This window comes from Mustelus asterias, chromosome 14, assembly GCF_964213995.1.
Source record: "Mustelus asterias chromosome 14, sMusAst1.hap1.1, whole genome shotgun sequence".
Lineage (NCBI taxonomy): Eukaryota > Metazoa > Chordata > Chondrichthyes > Carcharhiniformes > Triakidae > Mustelus > Mustelus asterias.
In genome coordinates, this window is record NC_135814.1 from 48644919 (window position 1) to 48666614 (window position 21696).

The following is a 21696-nucleotide window of genomic DNA, read 5'->3' on the forward strand; positions in this document are numbered from 1 at the left end:
TCCCTGTGCAGAGTGTCAGCAGGTCCCCCAGCCCCATCTATCACCACCCTAACAGGCCCTGCCCAGCCTGCTTGGCACTGCTCGATGTCTGGTACGCAGTGCCAAGGTTTCCTTGGGCATTGCCAATTTTCCCCTTAGGCAGTGCCGGGAGCCAGGCTTGTACTACAAGGCTAGCACTGCCTAGGGGTCACCCCCATTACCCCCAAACTTCTGGGGGGGCTCTCAATGGTGTCTCTTTCCTTCAGCGGGGTTGTGTAGCCTGTTCCCCATCAGTGGGGAGCTGTTGTAATCCCCACTATAGGGAACCATTCTTGGCTGGGGTGCGGGGCAGGTGGGGGGGGGGGGGGGGGGGGGGGGGGGAGGGGGGGGGGGCGGTGACGCTAGCAGGCCTGGAGACTTTAGTCCTAGATCCGCTAATCGGATATAAATTTGAATTCAAATATTGAAATCAACTCTGCGGAGGCCTGAGCGCCCAGTGGAGAAACGGCCTCTGCTGATGTCTCCCACCCCGCTGCACTGCTAGAATAGCACAGTGGGCTGAGAGAATCGTTCTCAGCATGTTTGAATTTCAAAACAACATTCATTGAAGTGCCAGATATAACGTTACTCCACAAGATAAGAGTTCATTGTGTTGGTGGTAATATATTAACATGGGTAGAGGATTGACTAACAAAAAAGAGTAAACAGGTCACTTTCAGGTTGCTAAACTGCAACCAGTGAGGTGTCACAGAGATCAGTGCTGGGGAACCAAATATTGTGGAGATGCTGGCGTTGGACTGGGGTAAGCACAGTAAGAAGTCTCACAACACCAGGTTAAAGTCCAACAGGTTTATTTGGTAGCAAATATTTACCATCTATATTAATGACTTGGATGAAGAGGCTAAGTATATTGAAGCTAACCATGTTGCCAACATAAAGATACATGGGAACACATGTTGTGAAGTCACAAAGACTGGGATTTTCCACACATACTCACCCTACCACCTTTGGCAGGACTGGAAGATCCCGCCAGTGGGAAGGATTGGAAAATCCCACCCCACCCAGAGTCTGCAAAGCAAAATTGCTTGGTTAAGTGAGTGAGCAAAAATATTTGTAGATGCAGTATAAGGCACTGATTGGAGAAGGTTCACAAGGTTGATTCCTGGATCAGTATGAGGAGGAACAGGTTGGGCCTACACTCATTGGAATTTAGAATAATAAAAGATGATCTTATCGAGACGTAAGATTCTGAGGTAAGTGCAGAGGGGGAAGGTGTACTACTTTCTAATCTTTTTGTCTTACCTCCAGTAGCTGATGAGCGTTCATGTTTTGAGTCTAAGTGAGGAAACAGTAAACTGTTTGACTGGATAGACACTGAGGTCGTTTGCCTGGCTGAGGAATCTCGAGCACGGGGGCAAAGTCTCCGGATAAGGGATCAATCATTTATGACTGAAATAAGAAGCAATTTTTTCACCGCAAAGGTTGTAAATCCTTGATGAACTCTATCTCAGAGGGTTGCATATTTCTTCATTGAGTATTTTGCAATTGAGATTGATAAATTTTTGATCTTCGCGGGAGTCAAGGGATATGGGAAGGAGGCAAGAAATTGGAGCCGAGGCAAAAGATTGAATGGTGGAGCAGGTTTGAGGGGCTGAATGGTCAATGAGGGGCTTAATAACGTAAATGTTGGAATAAGCTTCTCCTTTTGGACAGCCTAGAGCTAAGGAACATCATTTCAGAATCAGGAGTCACACATTTATTACGTAGATGAGGAATTTCTTCTCCTGGATGGTCAGTGAATCATTGGAATTCTCCATCCCAGAGGTATACAACATTGAGTATATTCAAGGCTAAGATTGATAGATTTTTGAATTACAGGATACTCAAAGATTATGGGAATAGGCAGGAAAGTGAAGTTGATGCCAAGTTCAGATCAGCCATGATCTTATTGGATTGCAGAACAGGCTCAATGGGTTACAAAGCCTTCTCTTGATCTCCTAGTTCTCCTATTATTTATGTTCTTGTGTACTTCCTTACGTACTTTATGCAGATAAGAATAAGACCTGTGGAGTTCTGGATTGGTCTTACCATCTGTAATTGGGGAGATGTTGGAGAAATCAAATATTGTGTGCATGAGGCCTTCTACGGAAGTAAGGCAGAAATGGAATAGACAACTAGCAACATTCTAGAGTTGGAAGTAAGCTACCCATATTGTGAATAAAATGTTGGAATAGAGTACCTCAACAGCAATATCTCAGTAGCATAACTGTGATTTCAAACAGCCCTGGAGCCAGATGGATTCAATGCTTAAAATTTTTGACAGGAGGCAAACATGACTACCTTGAATATTGCCGGTATTGAGTTTAGGTTCTGGCTCTTCTATTAACTGACATCCAACAGTTATTTGGACAATACACTAACACTGTTGGAATCAAATGTCCCTGTGGGCAAGTGGAGGTAGGATCATTAGCATATAAATCAGCTATGTTTGTGTGCATTGCCACCAAAAGCATATAGATAAGGAGCAAAGAGGAAGACACCAGTGAACCTTTAGAGTGAAATAAAGATGAAAATCTAGCCATTAGATTAGGTATTATTGAATCGAGGAGAAGGCAGTATTGTAGAGGAAAGCCATAACACAAAACAGTAAATGAAATGGTCAATTATATTAAAGACCACAGAGTGGTAAATGTAAATGAGGAGTAATTTAGTTAATCAAACAATAAATTGTTAGAGAGATGGTCTGGGATTAAGAACACGGGAAAAGAAAATTAGAAAATCCAGAAAGGGAAAAGCGCATTTAGTCCATCATGCCCACTTCATCATAACTCGTGCTGATTTGTAAGTGCTATAAGCAAGTCATGGAATTGAATGGAACCAAGAACAAACATTTTAGAAAGTCTATTTTTTCCATGAGAACTTTGGATAGCAGCAAAAATACAAACAAAATGGTGATTTTTTAAAATTTTCACAATGGGTGAAAAAATACAAAGCATACAAAGCACAGAAGTTGGATATGATGCAACGATTAGTCTTGAGAGTGTAGATAGTTGCGTATGACAAGAGTAAATTATTTTCTATTTGTGCAAGAAATTTGTCGGGATCAAACCAGAGCAAATTTGAATTTGTCCCTCTCCCATCAGTTCATGGTAGAATTGATGACATTAAAGGGAAGGTTGAAGACCATGGCCATGATTTTAGTGTCATAACAGTGAGAAAACCAAAGCTGGCGCAATCTGGACAGCAATCACACCACACTTAGTCGTTTTTTGGGAGAGCAGTGAGTTGCATCCTGGTTCTGGGAAGGGCGGGGCTTGAACACCCTGGTGAGTCTGGCTGTAAAGTGATCGTACACTATTTTGGGAAGGAGCCCTGATCTCTCAGTGCACTGAGGAACCCCAACCTCTCCCCAACATAGACCGCCGGCATCGGGGCATTGAGGCCCTCCCAATGAGTCCTCCTTCGTGAACCCCCATATGCCCCTCCTCATGCTCCAGCCCTTCATGACATCCCCTGCACAGATGCCTCCAACCCCCACATAGCCCCTGTCATAGCCCTCACAGAGTTATAGGTTTGAATGCTAAACAAATCAGGAGTCAAGACACACAGAGCTAACTGGAGTGCCTGAACTTGGAGACAAGTCTGTGAGTCCCGTGCAACAGATGTCCAAAGTGAAGATGGAGGGAGGAGGGGAGTTTTATTGAAGTCAGTTTGTCGTGAGTAGGTAAGTCTGAGATTTTTTTTATCCACAGAATGATCCTGGAGTTAGGTTTGTCTTTAGCCTTAGAGGGAATTTATAAATCTAAAATTAAATCATAGACACAAAATATTAATTAAAATCTGAAGAATAATGAAAACTCTGTTTGAATGAAATATATATTGCACAATGAATATACAGCTTAAAGATTTCGAACCTTCCACTATTCTAGGCTGGAGCTGCTGCTTAAAAGTCAATGGCTGTAACGTCAAAATAATGGAAAGTTTCCAACTTTTATATTATGTATTTATTCTGTGTTATACAACTATTTTATGCAATCAGGATCTTTCTTTATAAATAAAAATTTCACATCTTTACTATTCAGTGGTGATATTAATATTAAAGATGCACATTTATCACTGCTATAATTCAGTCAGTTTCTGCACTTGGCTTTAAACTTGAACCACACTAGAGAAATAGATAAGTCATCAATTTGGTTACTGATTATAATTAGTACAAAATATTAAGTACAATGCAATGTTTAAAGATCACTAAACTGTACATGAATTATTTCAATTTTATATAATCCCAGCAAGAAATTGAATAGTAACTAAGCCCTTCAAAAATATTTAAACACTTATACTCAAGAGCAAGGATTCAGTATTATTTAATTTCAGGAATCTTGCATTTTAGAAATTCAATATGGCATTAATATTGACACATTGCTGGACTAATTAGCTGTCACAAGATGTACAGCTCAACTAATAAATTAGGGTGACAGTATTGTGTATTTAAATTTCCAATTATATTAATTATCATTTGCACACAGTTTTGATATGTATTACAATCTGCCTCATTTTATAAATTGTTCTTCAGTTTCCCTCTGCCTTATACAATATCATGCAATTCCCCTGATAGGGCAGACAGGTGATACATCCCCAGGCCTTTACCTACTCACCACATTCAAGCCAATTACCATGGATGAGAAAGTGTGGTACATGTCAACTCATCCTGAAGTTTTCTTCAGTGATTAAGGAGGTACTTCATTTCTGGTCAACATTTCACTGATGGCAGAGGGAATCACGAGTTTTGAACTGAAGAGTAATGGTATAACACTCTATAACTTGGAGTATATTCTTTCTTTCTAGTCTCAAACAAATTAAGGACCCTTCAAAAGTTTTCCATTGCTGACCAATCAAACCAACGAAACAAAATTGTGTTATATCGTTGGAACAGTACCATATACATGGTACCAGTGGGAATTGAAGGCAGATTAATTATGCAGAAATCAGATCAGGTGAATAATTATCACATCAACCCAAATCAATATTATAAAATACCACTGAGAAATCTTATTATAATATAATTGCTGGAAATGGAGTATTTCAAAGGCTGTGAGGTGCATCAAATTATTTTGAAAGATCAACATGTGGGTTTCCATAAATAGTAAATGTTTATAAAAAGGCTTGAAGCGAACATAATGCTGCCATGTATTTGATGTGATAACCATTATTATTTTCCAATGTCCTGGTACTTACATAAACAGCAACACCAGGCATACAGTGCAACCTTAAAAATCTGAATATAGATTGCTGATGTAGTGATATCATGTACTGAATCAACAATATGCAGGGCAATAGCAACGAGATAGTTAAGCTTACTACCAACAGTTCCCACCATGAGTTCCTATTCTGAGTTACACTACAGCAGGGAAGGTGCTGAGCTGAAAACAAGCTTCACAAAACAATGCATCAGGGCATAAAAAACACTAGGCATTACAGGAGAAAAGTAAGAATAAAAGTGAAAGTCATCCTCCTGGTCCTAGTCTAGACCAAGGTACATATCAGCCACCCATCTGTTTGGCAATATATTCCCATGCTATAGATAAAAGAAGATCCCGGCTTGGGTCGCTGTCTGCGTGGAGTTTGCACATTCTCTCCGTGCCTGCGTGAGTCTCCTCCGGTGCTCCAGTTTTCTCCCGCAGTCCAAAGATGTGCGGGTTAGGTGGATTGCCATGCTAAATTGTCCCTTAGTGTCAGGGGAACTAGCTGAGGTAAATGTGTCGTGCTTTGGGGTTACCCCACATGGGTGGGATTGTGGTCGGTGCAGGCTCAATGGGCTGAATGGCCTCCTTCTGCACTGTAGGATTCTAAAACCTCTGGAATTTGAGAAATATGAAATAAATTGGATTTGTGACATTGGCACTGCTTGTACATCCGAAGAAAAGTATGCCCTTAACATCTCTTTAAATCCAAGCAGGATCCACACCTATAGAACTAAGGCTCTTCCTTGATATTTGTGCATAGAACAGTAAATTATGTCCACCAATGTTCCCTCTTATTTACCTTTGTTGTGCCCAGATTGTTTGTTCCACGCTGTGGTCCTTTCAAGATTGCCACATGACCAAGTTTGAGCATATCATAAAGAGTACACTGCTTGTGTGCAATCTGCTTGTCCCCTACATGGTGCATTCCAAATTGCTGTGCTGCCATGCACACACAAACCCCTGCAGCACTGAAATACTTTAGTGTCCATGTATAAATTTGATGGTCGAGCAAACACTCATTTATCCCTGCTATCTGATAATTAAGAATGGGTTGGAGACATCTATCTTAACATATGACAGTGTTTTGTATGTAATATACATGCCTTTAACTTATCTTGTGCAATATTTGAAGTTGTACGTGATTGTTCTATGTTCAATCATCATTCTTGGTCTACTCTACAGTTATCCTGAAGTAAATCATGTTCCCTGTTATCTGGAATCTGTATCTTTTCAAAATCATGCCTTGCAGAGATTCCAAGACCCAGGACAATCACTTACCCAGTGATAGTAGTCTGCACACTAGATATTAATAGACCTTCTCACATTGAAAATCATAATATTTTCAATTAATCTTGTGTGTTGTAAAACAAAGACAAGATCAGACGATTTTAGTCAACAATAACCAAAGTATTCAGTTTCAATTGTAGAAACAATTGTTCTGCAGCTTCTTGAACATCTTACTCACATTCCAAAAAAGAAAAAACACTTTCAGAGAGGAGATTCCCCTCCCTGAATTCAGTGGTAACCACTAATAGCAAGCCTATCAGTTCTCTTTCATTGGCAGAATTCATACACAAACTGAATTAAGTGACATGTCAAAGGTACACTGCAGCATGAATTGCTATATAACACACAACATGGTGCATAAGCTTCCAAAAATTATACCAAGGAAATTAAATACAATATTACATAAGAATGTTATTGGTCATTATGGGTGGTGTGTATTATCTTCGGAATTAGATGGCAGGAGCACAAAATTGGTTGTTCAGCTGCAACATCAAATGCATAAATTAACACTTCACATGAACCACCGACAACCACATATCTATCAAAAAACAACTCCGTACTCTTCTGGACAGAAAGGTGTTGTCAGCAGCCTAGGCATTAAAAATACACAAAAGGGCACATAATCTAATTCCTTATACAGCTCATGAGGTAAATTAATGCTCATGTCACTAAAGACATTAGTTTCCAAGACACTTATTATATTAGCACAAAATGAACTACTTACAGCAGCTATTATCACGTTATGAAATTCCAAGGTGACCAATCATAACCGATCAACCCATATCAGGAGCCTTGCTACTGCATTGAAGAGTTTTCAGGTGCATCCATCAACAGAACAAACAGCTCTAAAGATTGTGTTCCATACTCAGAAAGTTAGTAATTTTGCTTCGCAGCTTCATGGTGCAGGATATGCATTTTTTGCAGCCGTTTTGCTTAAAAAAGCCATTAAAATTTCAGATATTAGCAACTTACACTATTAGCAACGTAGGATTCAAAGCAATGGTAGATATTGCATGATTATTCAGGTCATTGTGCACTCTGTTTAGTAATCTGATGGTGTATCTTATAAGATACTTAATCAGACAGTAGTACTCCTTTAAAGGTGCCATGCCTTTATCATGTTATTATTAAGCAAATATGTTTTTCCAGCAAATATTACAATTCTTACACTAAAATGATCCCATCATTTGTATGCAACATCAGTGCAACACAGTGGTTTTCATTTTTCCCAATAAAAAATAATTGACTTTCAACGTAGCAGGAATGGGTTATTAGGATTCAAATGCTTCATACAATTTGCCAAAGTCCCACTCTGCACTATTCCAATTGAAGAATTATCCCACTGAAAACTAAATGGGTTAATGTATTGACTACAATAATTAAAAGATGATTTTCAAAAATGATTATGTGAAGAAGTCATACTTTAATAACTCACGGCATAACTTGACAGCAAATATTTCTTTACAGCATTATAATTGATTTGCGATATAATTCAACTGCAGTGTTGCACATCAGGTTTTGTGCATGGCCATAACTAGGCTTTTTAGAAAGTTCCTTTCATTGACACTCCTGGCTTGAATTTTTCTAAGATTAATCCTTCCATTAATCATTCCATTTGAAAAAGTACCAATTAAGGTTCCATAAAGTCACTTTTCTACCAGCTGAATAAGAAGTAAAACATCTTTCCCTGGAGGCTGCTAAAAGGTTCTTTAAGTAACATTTAATAAGCTTTAAAACGCATGTTGCCGGTTCAATTCCCCAATTGCATTCGTTCTCTGAATTAAACAAAGTCACACAAAATGTCCATTTCATTGCGTTTCAGTAGCTTGTCAGCAATTGATAGGAAATACTTCTAAAAAATATGTAACTGAGCTTATGTTCAAAAGCAATCTGCATTTAAAATCGAAGATCAAACAGCAATGCCCAGTGATATAACTTAAGTAAATGACTGAAGTGCTTAAAAAAACAATGATCTCTCATCAACTGCATTCTTTATTTAATTTTGTTTTTAAAAAATACTTCAACATATTGAGAGCTATGCTGAGTTACCTGGAAAAGTAACTAATTGAAACCTAAACTAATGAGGATGAATGCATTTCACAGCCTTTGGCAAAATAAATCACATTAAGAGATAATAATAATTGCTGAAGATACTCAGGGAGGGCCATGCCTTTGGCATTGCTTCAGTTCAAACTGAAATTCATTACTTCTTTTTAAGATGTCGAATTTGATGACAAGTTGTAATTATATTTGATTAATCACAATGATAAAAGATTGATAGACTGTGTATTTATACAAATGATCAGGAATTTAAAATTTGTAGTTTTCGTTTTTGATTTGTGATATTATATGCAGCACCCATCTTCCGGCTAATGTAATGCCCTGCGTTTCCACACTGATTCCTCAGTGGTTGCATTACAAAATGTTATCTCCTTCAACAGTTACTTGATCACAGTACGATTCCCAAGGGGACTCGTTGGCACTTAAGCTTTGCTGAAAGTGCAGGTCGTTTTACTCACCAGTCGTTTCGACGATTCCCTCAAGGATAACGACTATCTCGAATTGCTCCGTTTGCATTGATCGCTGAGAGAGGTCGTAGAAAGGGCTCTTGCTATCAATCACATGGCAGATAGTGAGTGGGGAGACGAGGAAAAGCTGATCTGCCCCTGTGCTAAATCCCACGTCCAGCTCTAGTTGATCGAGGGGCAAGAATTCACCCTCGGGCGTCTGCCGGGACTAGACAAGCGTGGAGAGAAGACATCAACATTGGGCTAAGCTACTCGTCAAGACATCCTGAAAGCCCTTTACATCACCGCCAACCCGCTGCACAGTTAATAACGAGGGAAAACTGTTTTCTATTCAGGTTCAATGATCCAGATTAAAGAGTGGCTTTGTGTATAACACGAATGCATTAGACATATTTAATGGGGATCGGGACATTTTCTGTCCTAAAAGATCGTGCCTGAATACGTACAAGACTGCCTGCAATCGAGGAATCCAACGATCTATTTCGGCATCCTTTACTATTTAAGTGTTAATTCTCATCATGTCCCTCCCTGGCTTGTGCATGAGGCACTCCGGTGTAACTCTTGTTTAGCTTCCATTCCAGTGTCTAAATGTATTCACGGCTCGATTGAAGGCTAATGTTTTGGAAGTTTACAATTTTTTAGTGAGCTCATCCAATAATCTGGGTCTTTTTTGTATTCGTCGTTACATTACTGGATTTCTTAGTTGGGCATTTAGAATAAAGCTAGAGTTGTGTGGCGATCTTCTTCCCAGTTAGGTCAAGAGTGGTCCCATAATGCAAACATCGATCTAAATCAACTGTGTGCGTTAGATATAGCGCCTCATCCCGACTGTTGGAAAAGTTTCCAGCCACATAATTAACAATTAACTACTTCAAAGTTTGAAGTGCAGTAGTTGTGGTCAAAGGAACAGTGAGACACACATGGTTCCTTTCATCGCACAGTACCACAAACAGGTGTAAATTTACACTCCCATCCCGAGAACAAGACGTTCAAAAAATATCCACTCCCTAATGTCGTTCAATTTATGACCTCGTTAACCTGCGCTTCTTTCTAAAGATCGCTAGTTAGTTCAGATTTTTAGGCAGTAATACAAGAGCTTAGGGCACAATACTGTCGAATTTATCTCACCTGAATTCCCACTCACCTGAAGAAGGGGCTTGGAGCTCCGAAAGCTTGTGTGGCTTTTGCTACCAAATAAACCTGTTGGACTTTAACCTGGTGTTGTTAAACTTCTTACTGAACTTATCTCCACCAGTAAATGTAACCATGCATTTTAGAAGTTGCAAGGTTTAAATAGCCAGGATTAAATTTGTACGGGAAATTAAATACTGGAGTGGAGTCCAATTTAAGTTTTTTGGTATCTGGATTCCAAGTAATAATGGCCGTGTTAGCACCGCAACTTAATCTAAATGCAAAACTGTCTCCAAGTAATTGTTATTCTATCATTTTCCGTGGCTGGGATGCTTATACGCAGAATTATTCCCATTCGAGTGATGGGTCTATTTGTAATTCTTAATTGAAATCCCGATAGTTTTTCAAACAGGCTGCTTAATAAGTGTATAAAAAGGCTAGATTTTCAATGTGGATAATTATGACTTTAGTATGTGGATCCATTCGTATCCATAGGGATAAACAGTTAGTGGTTTCTGAAATACGTGCATGTGTGTATATATAACACAAATTAAGCCAACTGGGTTCAGGATGAATCTCAGGGTTGGATGGATACTGATTTGCCAGTCTTTCAGTTTGCTCCGAGCATCATATAACCCCAGATAATGCCACTGTACCCTCAATTGGAAGATTTTAACTAGTGATGCAGGCATTTTTTTTGCGGGTGACGCCGATATTCCCCCTAATCCCCCACCCCCACCCAGGAGATATGAATTGCCAGGCAAAGTGATTAATGATAAACAACATTAATGATTAAACTGGGGAAAAATAATTAGGAAGGGTGAAACGGAAATGTGACAAATAATGATTCGAATGAACTACCGCTAATTTGGATACCAGACGTTTTGCATACAGTCCCCGAGAAGCCCCCACTCCCCTCTCCAGCCCCCGCCTATTACAGAAAATGTGAACGGGAGTCTCACCCACATTAAAAGAAGCCCCTGGCAAGATTCTGTGTCATGGTTTCAAAAGAATTTTTGAGAAAATTCACACAATTCAATAAATCTGCTCTTGCCTAAGTTGTGCACATAAAATCCTTATGGTAAACGTGTTAGAACACACAAACACGTTAAGATGCCTGGAACAAACGCATTGATTATTGCGACAAATGTTGTCTTGCGTTTGAGTATCACTTACTTTGAGCAATTTGCAGCGTATCTGTGCCGACACCATATGGCTGTTGCGGAGGTTCCCCACTCTGAACATTAGAGTCAGTTTGCCGTCTCGCATGGAAATCACCGCATGTTCGCTGAACATCAGCGTTTCTGCTCGCTTCTTGGGCTGGGACATTTTTATAAACATGCAACCGATCAAGAACGCGTCCACAATGGAGCCCAGGATGGACTGCAGGAGGAACAGGATGATGCCCTCTGGACATTTGTCCGTGATGTACCTGTATCCGTACCCGATGGTGGCCTCCGTCTCAATGAAGAACAAGAAGGCAGAGGGAAAGTTGTAGACGTTGGCCACACACGGGGTGTACTTCTCGTCGTGAGCTTTGTTGAGGTCGCCGCGGATGTAGGCGATGAGCCACCACATCGACGCCATAAAGAGCCAAGCCACCGTGTATGTCAGGATAAAGATGAACAAATTCCAGCGCCATTTCAAGTCAACTAAGGTGGTGAATAAATCCGAGAGGTAGCGGCTGGTCTCGCCACTCAGGTTCCCGTGCTGCACATTACAACGCCCGTTCTTGTCCACGAACCTCTGCCTCTTTTTCTTGGGAGGCTGAGTGAATCCAGAGCCGCTGGACAAGGTGGTCACTACTTGGTAATCGTCACCAAATTTTCTGCGGAGTGCGGACATAATATGGGTAACTGGCCAGATTAAGACTCTGACAACCTCAACTTGTTTTCTCTCCACTTGGCGTGGCCAAACCACTCACTCACTACCTGCCCAACAAACGAAATGGGGGGGGGAAGAAAAGAGAGGGGGGAAATTAGCTTTGTGAGCCAGACAAAGAAATTCCCATCCGTTGCCCCTCGGAAAATGCGCACAAGAGCATCGCGGAGTAGTTCACTTGTCTGCAGCCACCCCGGTTTTTTTCTCTCCCTGGCAATCGTCCTCCTTTCTCTCTCTCCCCTCCTCCTCTGCAGGTTGCTTTTCCCAAACCCAGCCCAGTGGGATTGGAGCCTCCCTGCTTCCCCCGTGTGAAGAGCTCTCTATTCTCAACTCAACACCGCCTCCGATCTCCCTCCCCTCCACCCCAATCAAAACTTTACCCAGATCCTAACATTTCCACCGCCCGCCTCATCTTACTTTCTATATATGTTTTGGAGCCCAGATGCCGCCTGCCTGCTGCTTGAAGCAAGTTAAACCGAGCATTGGCACAGTCGCTGGTGCTACTGCAGGCTCCACTTCTCCCTCTCTCTCACTCACTCACTCTCTCCCAGCTTGTTGCAGATGGATGTTGAATAGTGAACCCCCCCCATCCCCATTCCCATTCCTCTCCACCACCACCCAGGTAAAGCTGCTCCCTCTCTCTCTCTGCCCTCCCCGGGCTGGCTGCGGGGTGTAGCCGGCTCTCAGGTGGCAGCTTGCGAGGGTGGGGGGAACTCACTGACTGACTGACAGGCGCTGCGGCTTCCTCGTGCTGCAGGTGAGAGAGCGCGCGCACACTCGATCTCCCCGGGCTGGCTGGCTGGCCGGCTCGCCCCCGCGCGCGTTCTCCCCCTCCTCCCGCCCACATCCCACACCGGGCACGCCACCCCACGCCGGCGCGCGCGCGCGCTCACTCTCCGACGCCTGCTCACTGCGCGCCCACGTGGGCGAATTGAGGGTTTCTTGTCACCCAGCAACCCTAATGTGTGTTTAAAACTGGCAGAGACATATGTACAAATATACCTGTAATATATGTGTATATGTGCACATATATATATGTGTGTGTGTATATATATTAATATATGTATATACACTGTGTCTATGTGTACTAATATATATAAATTGATGTGTATATGCATACTAATATATGTAAGTGCATGTATACTAATATTTACATATACTAATGTGTGTATATATATATACTTGTATTCATACATACTAACAGATACATGTATATATATACTAATATATATGTATTATATGTGTATATGTATATTAATATATGTGTGTATATATACTAATACATGTGCGTTTTTAAGTTTATTTATTAGTGTCACAAATAGGCTGACATTAACACTGCAATGAAGTTACTGTGAAAATCCCCTAGTCGCCGCACTCTGGCACCTGTTTGGGTACGCTGAGGGGGAATTTAGCATAGCCAGTGCACCTAACCAGCATGTCTTTCGAGCTGTGGGAGGAAACCGGAGCACCCAGAGGAAACCTACACGGACACTGAGAGAACGTGCAGACTCTGCACAGACAGTGACTCAAGCCGGGAATCCCTGGCGCTGTGAGGCAGCAGTGCTAAACACTGTGCCATGGTGCCATCCATGTGTGTATATACTTATATGTGTGTGTTTGTATATGTGTGTATATACACTAATATATGCATGTGTATATATATATACTAATATATGCACATGTATATATACTAATATATGCATATATATATTTATGTATGAACATATGCTTCTACTTCAACCAAAACTAAGTGTTGTGGAGCTGCATTTAAACTGTATGTTTTCCAAGAGTTTCGCAAGTACTGGAAGAAAAGACAAATGGAGTTTTCACCAGCGATTTGAACACAGGGGAGCATCACTCAACTGAGAGAAAAGGGGTCCTTACAATTAGAACATAGAACATAGAACATTACAGCGCAGAACAGGCCCTTCGGCCCACGATGTTGCACCGACCAGTTAAAAAAAAACTGTGACCCTCCAACCTAAACCAATTTCTTTTCGTCCATGAACCTATCTACGGATCTCTTAAACGCCCCCAAACTAGGCGCATTTACTACTGATGCTGGCAGGGCATTCCAATCCCTCACCACCCTCTGGGTAAAGAACCTACCCCTGACATCGGTTCTATAACTACCCCCCCTCAATTTAAAGCCATGCCCCCTCGTGCTGGATTTCTCCATCAGAGGAAAAAGGCTATCACTATCCACCCTATCTAAACCTCTAATCATCTTATATGTTTCAATAAGATCCCCTCTTAGCCGCCGCCTTTCCAGCGAAAACAATCCCAAATCCCTCAGCCTCTCCTCATAGGATCTCCCCTCCATACCAGGCAACATCCTGGTAAACCTCCTCTGCACCCTCTCCAAAGCCTCCACATCCTTCCTGTAATGTGGGGACCAGAACTGCACACAGTACTCCAAGTGCGGCCGCACCAGAGTTGTGTACAGTTGCAACATAACGCTACGACTCCTAAATTCAATCCCCCTACCAATAAACGCCAAGACACCATATGCCTTCTTAACAACCTTATCTACTTGATTCCCAACTTTCAGGGATCTATGCACACATACACCTAGATCCCTCTGCTCCTCCACACTATTCAAAGTCCTCCCGTTAGCCCTATACTCAACACATCTGTTATTCCTACCAAAGTGAATTACCTCACACTTCTCCGCATTAAACTCCATCCGCCACCTCTCGGCCCAACTTTGCAACCTGTCTAAGTCTTCCTGCAAACTACGACACCCTTCCTCACTGTCTACCACACCACCGACTTTGGTGTCATCAGCAAATTTGCTAATCCACCCAACTATACCCTCATCCAGATCATTAATAAATATTACAAACAGCAGTGGCCCCAAAACAGATCCCTGAGGTACACCACTTGTAACCGCACTCCATGATGAATATTTACTATCAACCACCACCCTCTGTTTCCTATCCGCTAGCCAATTCCTGATCCAATTTCCTAGATCACCCCCAATCCCATACATCTGCATTTTCTGCAGAAGCCTACCATGGTGAACCTTATCAAACGCCTTACTAAAATCCATATATACCACGTCCACTGCCTTGCCCCCATCCACCTCCTTGGTCACTTTCTCAAAAAACTCAATAAGGTTAGTAAGGCACGACCTACCTGCCACAAAACCATGCTGACTATCACCTATCAATTCATTACTCTCCAAATAACTATAAATCCTATCCCTTATAATTTTTTCCAACATCTTGCCGACAACAGAAGTGAGACTCACCGGTCTATAATTCCCGGGGAAGTCTCTGTTCCCCTTCTTAAACAATGGGACAACATTCGCTAACCTCCAATCTTCTGGTACTATACCAGAGGCCAACGACGACCTGAAGATCAGAGCCAGAGGCTCTGCAATCACTTCTCTTGCCTCCCAGAGAATCCTTGGATAAATCCCATCCGGACCAGGGGATTTATCTATTTTCAGACCCTCCAGAATATCCTGCACATCCTCCTTATCAACTGTAATACTGTCTATTCTACTCCCTTGCAACCCAGTGTCCTCCTCAGCTATATTCATGTCCCCTTGCGTGAACACCGAAGAGAAATATTGGTTCAATGCTTCACCAATCTCCTCCGGTTCCACACATAACTTCCCTCTGCCATCTATAACTGGCCCTAAACTTGCCCTAACCAACCTTCTGTTCTTGACATACCTATAGAACGCCTTAGGATTCTCTTTAACCCTATCCGCCAAATTGGAGTAAAACAATCAGCTGTTTCACATCACCCATTCTGTTAAACAGGTTTTCGGAAAATAGTTTCAGCTGCAATTTTTATACAAAATACTCTTAACAGAGATTCTCCAAACTTTCATTTCCATTTTTGTGAGCTGTCATCATCTCCAGGTGTTTCAGTTGACCATTTGAAAGCCACCTTAATAGGGATGCATTTTATATTTATGAGGAAAAAGATTACTTCATTTTCAAATATTCTTTTTTTCATGGGCACACATTGACCTGCTGTAAAAAGGAGATTTGTTTTTGAAGCTTGGCTCACAATGTTGCCTTATTGTTGGTAGGTGCAGTACATTAAATTATTGGGTTGTACTGTTCAGGTGATTTCAGACTACAGAGGTGTGATCCAGCAAAGTAATACCTATTATTTAAGTCACGACTATGTGCTTTTGTAAGTGGAGATCTGGTGAGTAAATTCAAGTATCTGTGGTCAGCGGTGGAGACGATGGAAGTATGGGAATGAAAATTAAGCAATGGATTAGCTCTGGCTGGAATAATTTGAAGAAGTGCAGTGGAGTGTTAGGTGATAGAAAAGGACTGAAATTAAGAATCTACAAGGCAGTTGCAAGCTCCACCTTGTTATCTAGTGCAGAAACCTGGGCAACATAGAGATGAACAACAACTGATACTAATGAGGTATGGCACACTCAGAAACAAATACCTCAGAGGTTAGTGAAGATTGTGGATTCATCAAAGAAAGTAACTGAGAAGAGATTGAAATAGCCTGGAGTTGTGTTGCAGAGAGAGAGGACATGTGTTGTGATGAGTGATGGAGATTGCAGAGAAGAAGAGGAATGTCTAAGATCAGATCAAAGGACGCAATGATGAGAGACTTTACATAGTGCAAATTGATGAAGAATGGGTGACTGACTGGAAGAGAAACCATTTCTGTGGCAACCCCAAGTAAAATGGGAGAAGCTGAATAAAGAAGTCACCCATGATGTTTTAATTCCATAGCAGTCCATGATGATTATGTTATTTAAAAGTCCTGAAACAATGACAGATAGCTGTTGAGAGACCAACGCTATCGTCGTCGAAATGGCTGATGATCACAACTGGAAATTCTACTCAGCAGTAAAATACAGATACAATGAGGCCCATGCCACTCACCAAAGTTTTTGTTCCATGCACCGTAAAGAGCTGAAGTAGCAATTGCATTTGTTTGCACCATTCAGGTGAGATATTGCTGCACTGTCCAGTCAAAGGAGACCAATACCATCACCACACACTGCCCACTGGACAATTTAACACCAAAAAGGAGTCAGCTGATCTCACCCTCATGTGTTCATTCAAATATGAAATGCTGCATTGGGACACTTTTAAAAACAAGTCCTATCATTAATTTGTGTTGACTTACAAATTGACATGGGACTCTAGTTTGTAATTAGATGTCTTTTCTTTCCTTGAACTGCAGTGAAACAGTGTAATTAAGCGTACTCTATTTTTATGCTCTCTCTTTTCCAGTGAAATTTTGTAGATGCTTCAATTAAAGATGGCTCTCCAGTGATTTGAGCATATTTAGCTACTTCTGTTTCTACGTATAAATTCCCTGCATTTCTAACACTGCCAGAAATTCAAAAACCTGCACTAAAGAAGTTATGGAATACAAACAAAGTGCATAGTGCAGTCCAGTCATAACCAATGACAAGTTGCCTTTAATGCCTTTAAGGGGAAAGACATCCTAGGTGCTAAGAGGCATGAGGAGAAATCAGACATTGAGCCAAAGTAAACATCAGGAAAAGAGACATTATAGGTTGGTTCAACAAAGGAGTGTAGTAAGAAGTCTCACATCACCAGGTTAAAGTCCAACAGGTTTATTTGGTAGCCCAAGCTTTCAGAGTGTCGCTCCTTCTTCAGGTGAGTGAGGAGTTGTGTTCACAAACAGGGCATATATAGACACAAACTCAATTTACAAAATAATGGTTGGAATGCGAGTCTTTACAGGTCATCAAGTCTTAAAGGTACAGACAATGGGAGTGGAGAGAGGATTAAGCACAGGTTAAAGAGATGTGTATCGTCTCCAGCCAGGACAGTTAGTGAGATTTTGCAAGCCCAGGCAAGTCGTGGGGGTTACAGATAGTGTGACAAAGGAGCAGAGGGAGCAAATGAGACAAAAGGATATGGAAGAGGAATTCCAAGGTAAAAGCCTTAAACAGATGAAATAATAGTCTCCAGTGGTGTTAAGAGAGATTTAAAAAATTATCAGGTTCAGATGAATGGAGAGTTTGGGAGATGGGTGGTGGGAGGATTGTATGACTGGAGGCGGTTACAGAGATAATGGGTGAATGAGGCAATGGGGAAGTTTAAACATGAGGATTAGAATTTTAAGTTTAGGCTCTGTCCAGGAGTCGAGTAAAAATGGAGTGAAGGTTGATTCATGGTTATAATCAAAGTGACTGTTGCTCATGACATTGATGGGGGCAGTTTCATTGCTGTGGGAGAAAGAGAAATCTTAATTGGAGGAATTAAAACAGGAAGTATAGGTACAGTACAGAGGATAAGAAAAGATGGAAATGGGATGGTTAGTAATGAAGTCAAAGGAGTCAAGACTTTTTTTATGTTAGAAGGTTTCATAACAGCAGTTTCAAAGGGATGTAGGAAATATGTGAGGAAATCAGTGTTGGACTTAGTTAATGGACAAGAAGTGAGTTGGCAGGAACGGGGAGACAGAGATAGCTGAACAAAAGGTCTCCATCTTGCCCAGAAATCTCCAAAGATTTTGTCACTTCAGTTCTGTAGAATAAGTCAACATTGGGGCAGAAATATAGGGGGTGATTCCCCATCGCGACCCGCAACTTTTCTGGCGGGTCGGGCTGGGAGATGCGCGTTGTCGGCCTTTTTCTGGGATTTTCACATGCGCCGGGAACACATGCACATCTCCCACAACCGGAGAACAATCGGAATCCAGACCATGCTGGAAACCAGTGGGAAGACAGGTAAGTCATTTGAACCTTTTTTAATGTAGTTTAAATATGTTTAGCATTTCATTATCGGGAACTTGCCGGCCCCGATTGAATCTCCCACCCCGCCAGGAATACTTCATTCCAGCGGGGTTTAGAGTAACTCCCCACATTCGGGGAACTAGTGAGATACCCCGCCGGAATGAAGGGGGGCAATTGGGGCCCTCCAGGAGGTTGGGCAGCAGGGGGATGGTGCCCTTGGGCATAGGCATCCTGGCAGTGCCAACCTGTGCCCCCAGCACTGCCCAAAGGGCAAAGCGCCCATGCCCAGGGGGCACCTTGTCACTGCCCACCGAGCATCAGGCAGAGCCAAGGGGGCGGGGCCTATTGTGGGCAGGGCCTAGGGGTGATCGGTGGGGGTGGGGGGGTCCCGCTGCCACTCTGCATGGCAATCAGTCTGGGCTGGAGGGAGGCCAGTGATTGGGGTGGGCTGAGGGGGGGTGGTCTGCTGGGGGGTCTGCCTCCTGGGGGGGGCGTGTCTGACCGGGGGGGGGGGTCAACGGGGGGGGGAGGGGTCTGCTGGGGTAAGGGGGTGGGGGATCGACACTGCTGGGTGTGGGGGGGGATGGACATCGGGGCGATCCGGAGCTGGAGGAGGAGGGTCAGAGCTGGCCCAGGAATTGTTGTGGGGGCCGCGATCAAGTCATGGGGGGTGCTGAAGGGGCAGCACTGCGGGGGTCCCGGGCTGGCCAGCGATCGAGCTGGCCAGCAAACGGGGACCACTGCGCAAGTTCCACAATTGTCAGACTCTGGCGCGAATAGGCCCCGCCCCCCTGGGTTTTTAATGAGATTCACGATTGGGACCTCTGCAGTGCAGAGAGTGCAGAGATTTGAGTGTGAAGTTGAACTGAGAAAACAGTTGTGATCTAGAACAGTTTTCCCACCAATTCAGCACTTTTGGGAGAATCACCCTCATCGATATAAAATATTAATCAAGTGTGTAAAAGGTTTAAAACTCCAGCCATACAAACCTACTGACAAAGCAGTCTTGAAGATATGTATCTTTTTGTCACCGTTTATGACTGGAATTTGTCCTTCCACTGTTTCAGCAATGGCCCAACAGATCAGTGAATCTTGCAGTTGCAGGGAGTCCCGAATCTGGCAGGGGGCCTGATACCAAGGTGCATATGCAGCTCAGAATTATCTTTTAAATCTTTTTTGTTGCTAAATGCACATTGATAACCTGTTCAGAGCCTAAATAGCATGAAAGTAATTTATATAGTGGTTTGACTTGCTGTTCAGCAGCAAATAGAGGATTGTACATTGTACACCTAATGGGAATATGGAGTTGGAAATGTTTGCTCGAGGAAAGGCAACAATTCGAAGAACCTAGAGGTACAGTAATGGACAAGGTGCCAGGGGCAGTCAGAGAGGAACATGAGAAGAAAATACAAATAAAAAAGGGACAGTAACAAATGGAGGTGAATTAAAAAACAGAAGAATAGAAAGAAAGTGAGAGCAATAGAGAAATTCAGAAGGAAGGAAAGACGATTATAGATATAAAGAATGGGTAAAGAGAGAGAATCGCAAAGAAATTGTCGCATTTTGGGATTTTTGACCATTTTTCTACGGATATGATTTGAACAATTATATATTTAAAGGCTATACTTTAAAGCAATGTACGTAAGGAAGTGTTAAAAAACTGATTTGAAAGGTCGTTAAAATGCTGATGTGCTAAGCGTTGATGTTGTTTGTCCAAAGACATTGATAAAGCTGTATTTTTATTGCCTATTCTGAGGCATCTTGAGAAAATTATGGTCGGGCTTCTTTTAATGATGATCCCAGAATAGTGTTAAGTAAGGAATTCCAGAATCATGATCCAGCAACAAAAAAAGAATAGTATTATAAATCCAAATGACATAAGTGCGTGACTTGAATGAGGACCAGATGGCAACATATCCATTATGTTATTACTCTTGGCCTTCGTGATATAGAGGTTGTCGGGCTGGGAGCAGCTGTCTAAGCAAGTTGCAACTGTGTACTCTGTAAAAACGGCCTTGATGGCTTGAGATGTTCAAGGTGAAGTGGCATTAAGGTAGTGCCTCTTGTTGGTTGCTATCCAGATTATAAAATTTATGGTAGCAGGTCATTTCAGGCAACCGTGGGTATCTGTAATATTACAGAAGATGCATTTGGGCATGTATTCACCAGGTGGGGGTCACATTTTTCCACAGTTCATCATCACATCAAGACAGTAATGCAATAGTACCATCAAGGTTTCTAGGGTAGCTGGCTTCACTAAGCTGAAGAGTGATGCCCACATTAGTTTGCAATCTCCCATAGTCTTGAAATAAATAATGCTCCACACAAGAACCCATGCTAGAATATTACAACATATCAGGATTCTGCCCTTGCATGACTATTTGACTATTAGGGTACCAGATCAAAAACCCCAAGGTATGTTATGAAACCAGACTAGACCCCAACAATTTTTCTATTTTGGCATTGATGTGACGTTAAGATGTCTCACTCCAGGCACGATTCTACTGACAAACGAGGTAGCTTTTACCAAAACAAATTTTATTTAACAACACAGTTCAAATATAACAAATGAATCAGCTTAACTTTTAACAATTGAACAATACTTAAACATGACAAGGTACAATCCTTAACTGTTAGCCTAACACTATGAATTCCAATCAAGCAGAATTTCCCTTATTGACTTAAACCCCTCTTTATAATTAATTAGCAGGCATACTTGCTTTTAACAGGTTAACAATCCTGGAGCTTTCAGAAACCTCTGGAGAGAGAGAGAGACAGGGAGACACTTGTTTCTTCAAGCAGGTCCAGGCAGTAACTGCTTGTATTTTAAAATTAAAATGTAACTGGGCTTTACTGCAAGCTTAGATCCTCTCATTCACCACATTACTCTGCCTCTGTCAATCAACCTAATAAAACTTACATGATTCTGCATACCTTGTCT

General features: G+C 42.0%; 1 protein-coding gene across 1 annotated transcript in view; it reads right to left on the reverse strand.

Annotated features, from left to right (window-relative positions):
• kcnj3a (potassium inwardly rectifying channel subfamily J member 3a) overlaps positions 1–12013 on the reverse strand; it is a 209656-nt gene extending 197643 nt beyond the window's left edge. Inside the window, exons 1-2 of the mRNA XM_078229191.1 lie at positions 11345–12013; positions 9029–9245 (exon numbers count right to left, since the gene is read on the reverse strand). Of these exons, the coding sequence (XP_078085317.1) occupies positions 9029–9245; positions 11345–12013 (886 nt within the window). The remainder of the gene's footprint in view (positions 1–9028; positions 9246–11344) is intronic.
• Between the last annotated feature and the right edge of the window lie 9683 nt (positions 12014–21696).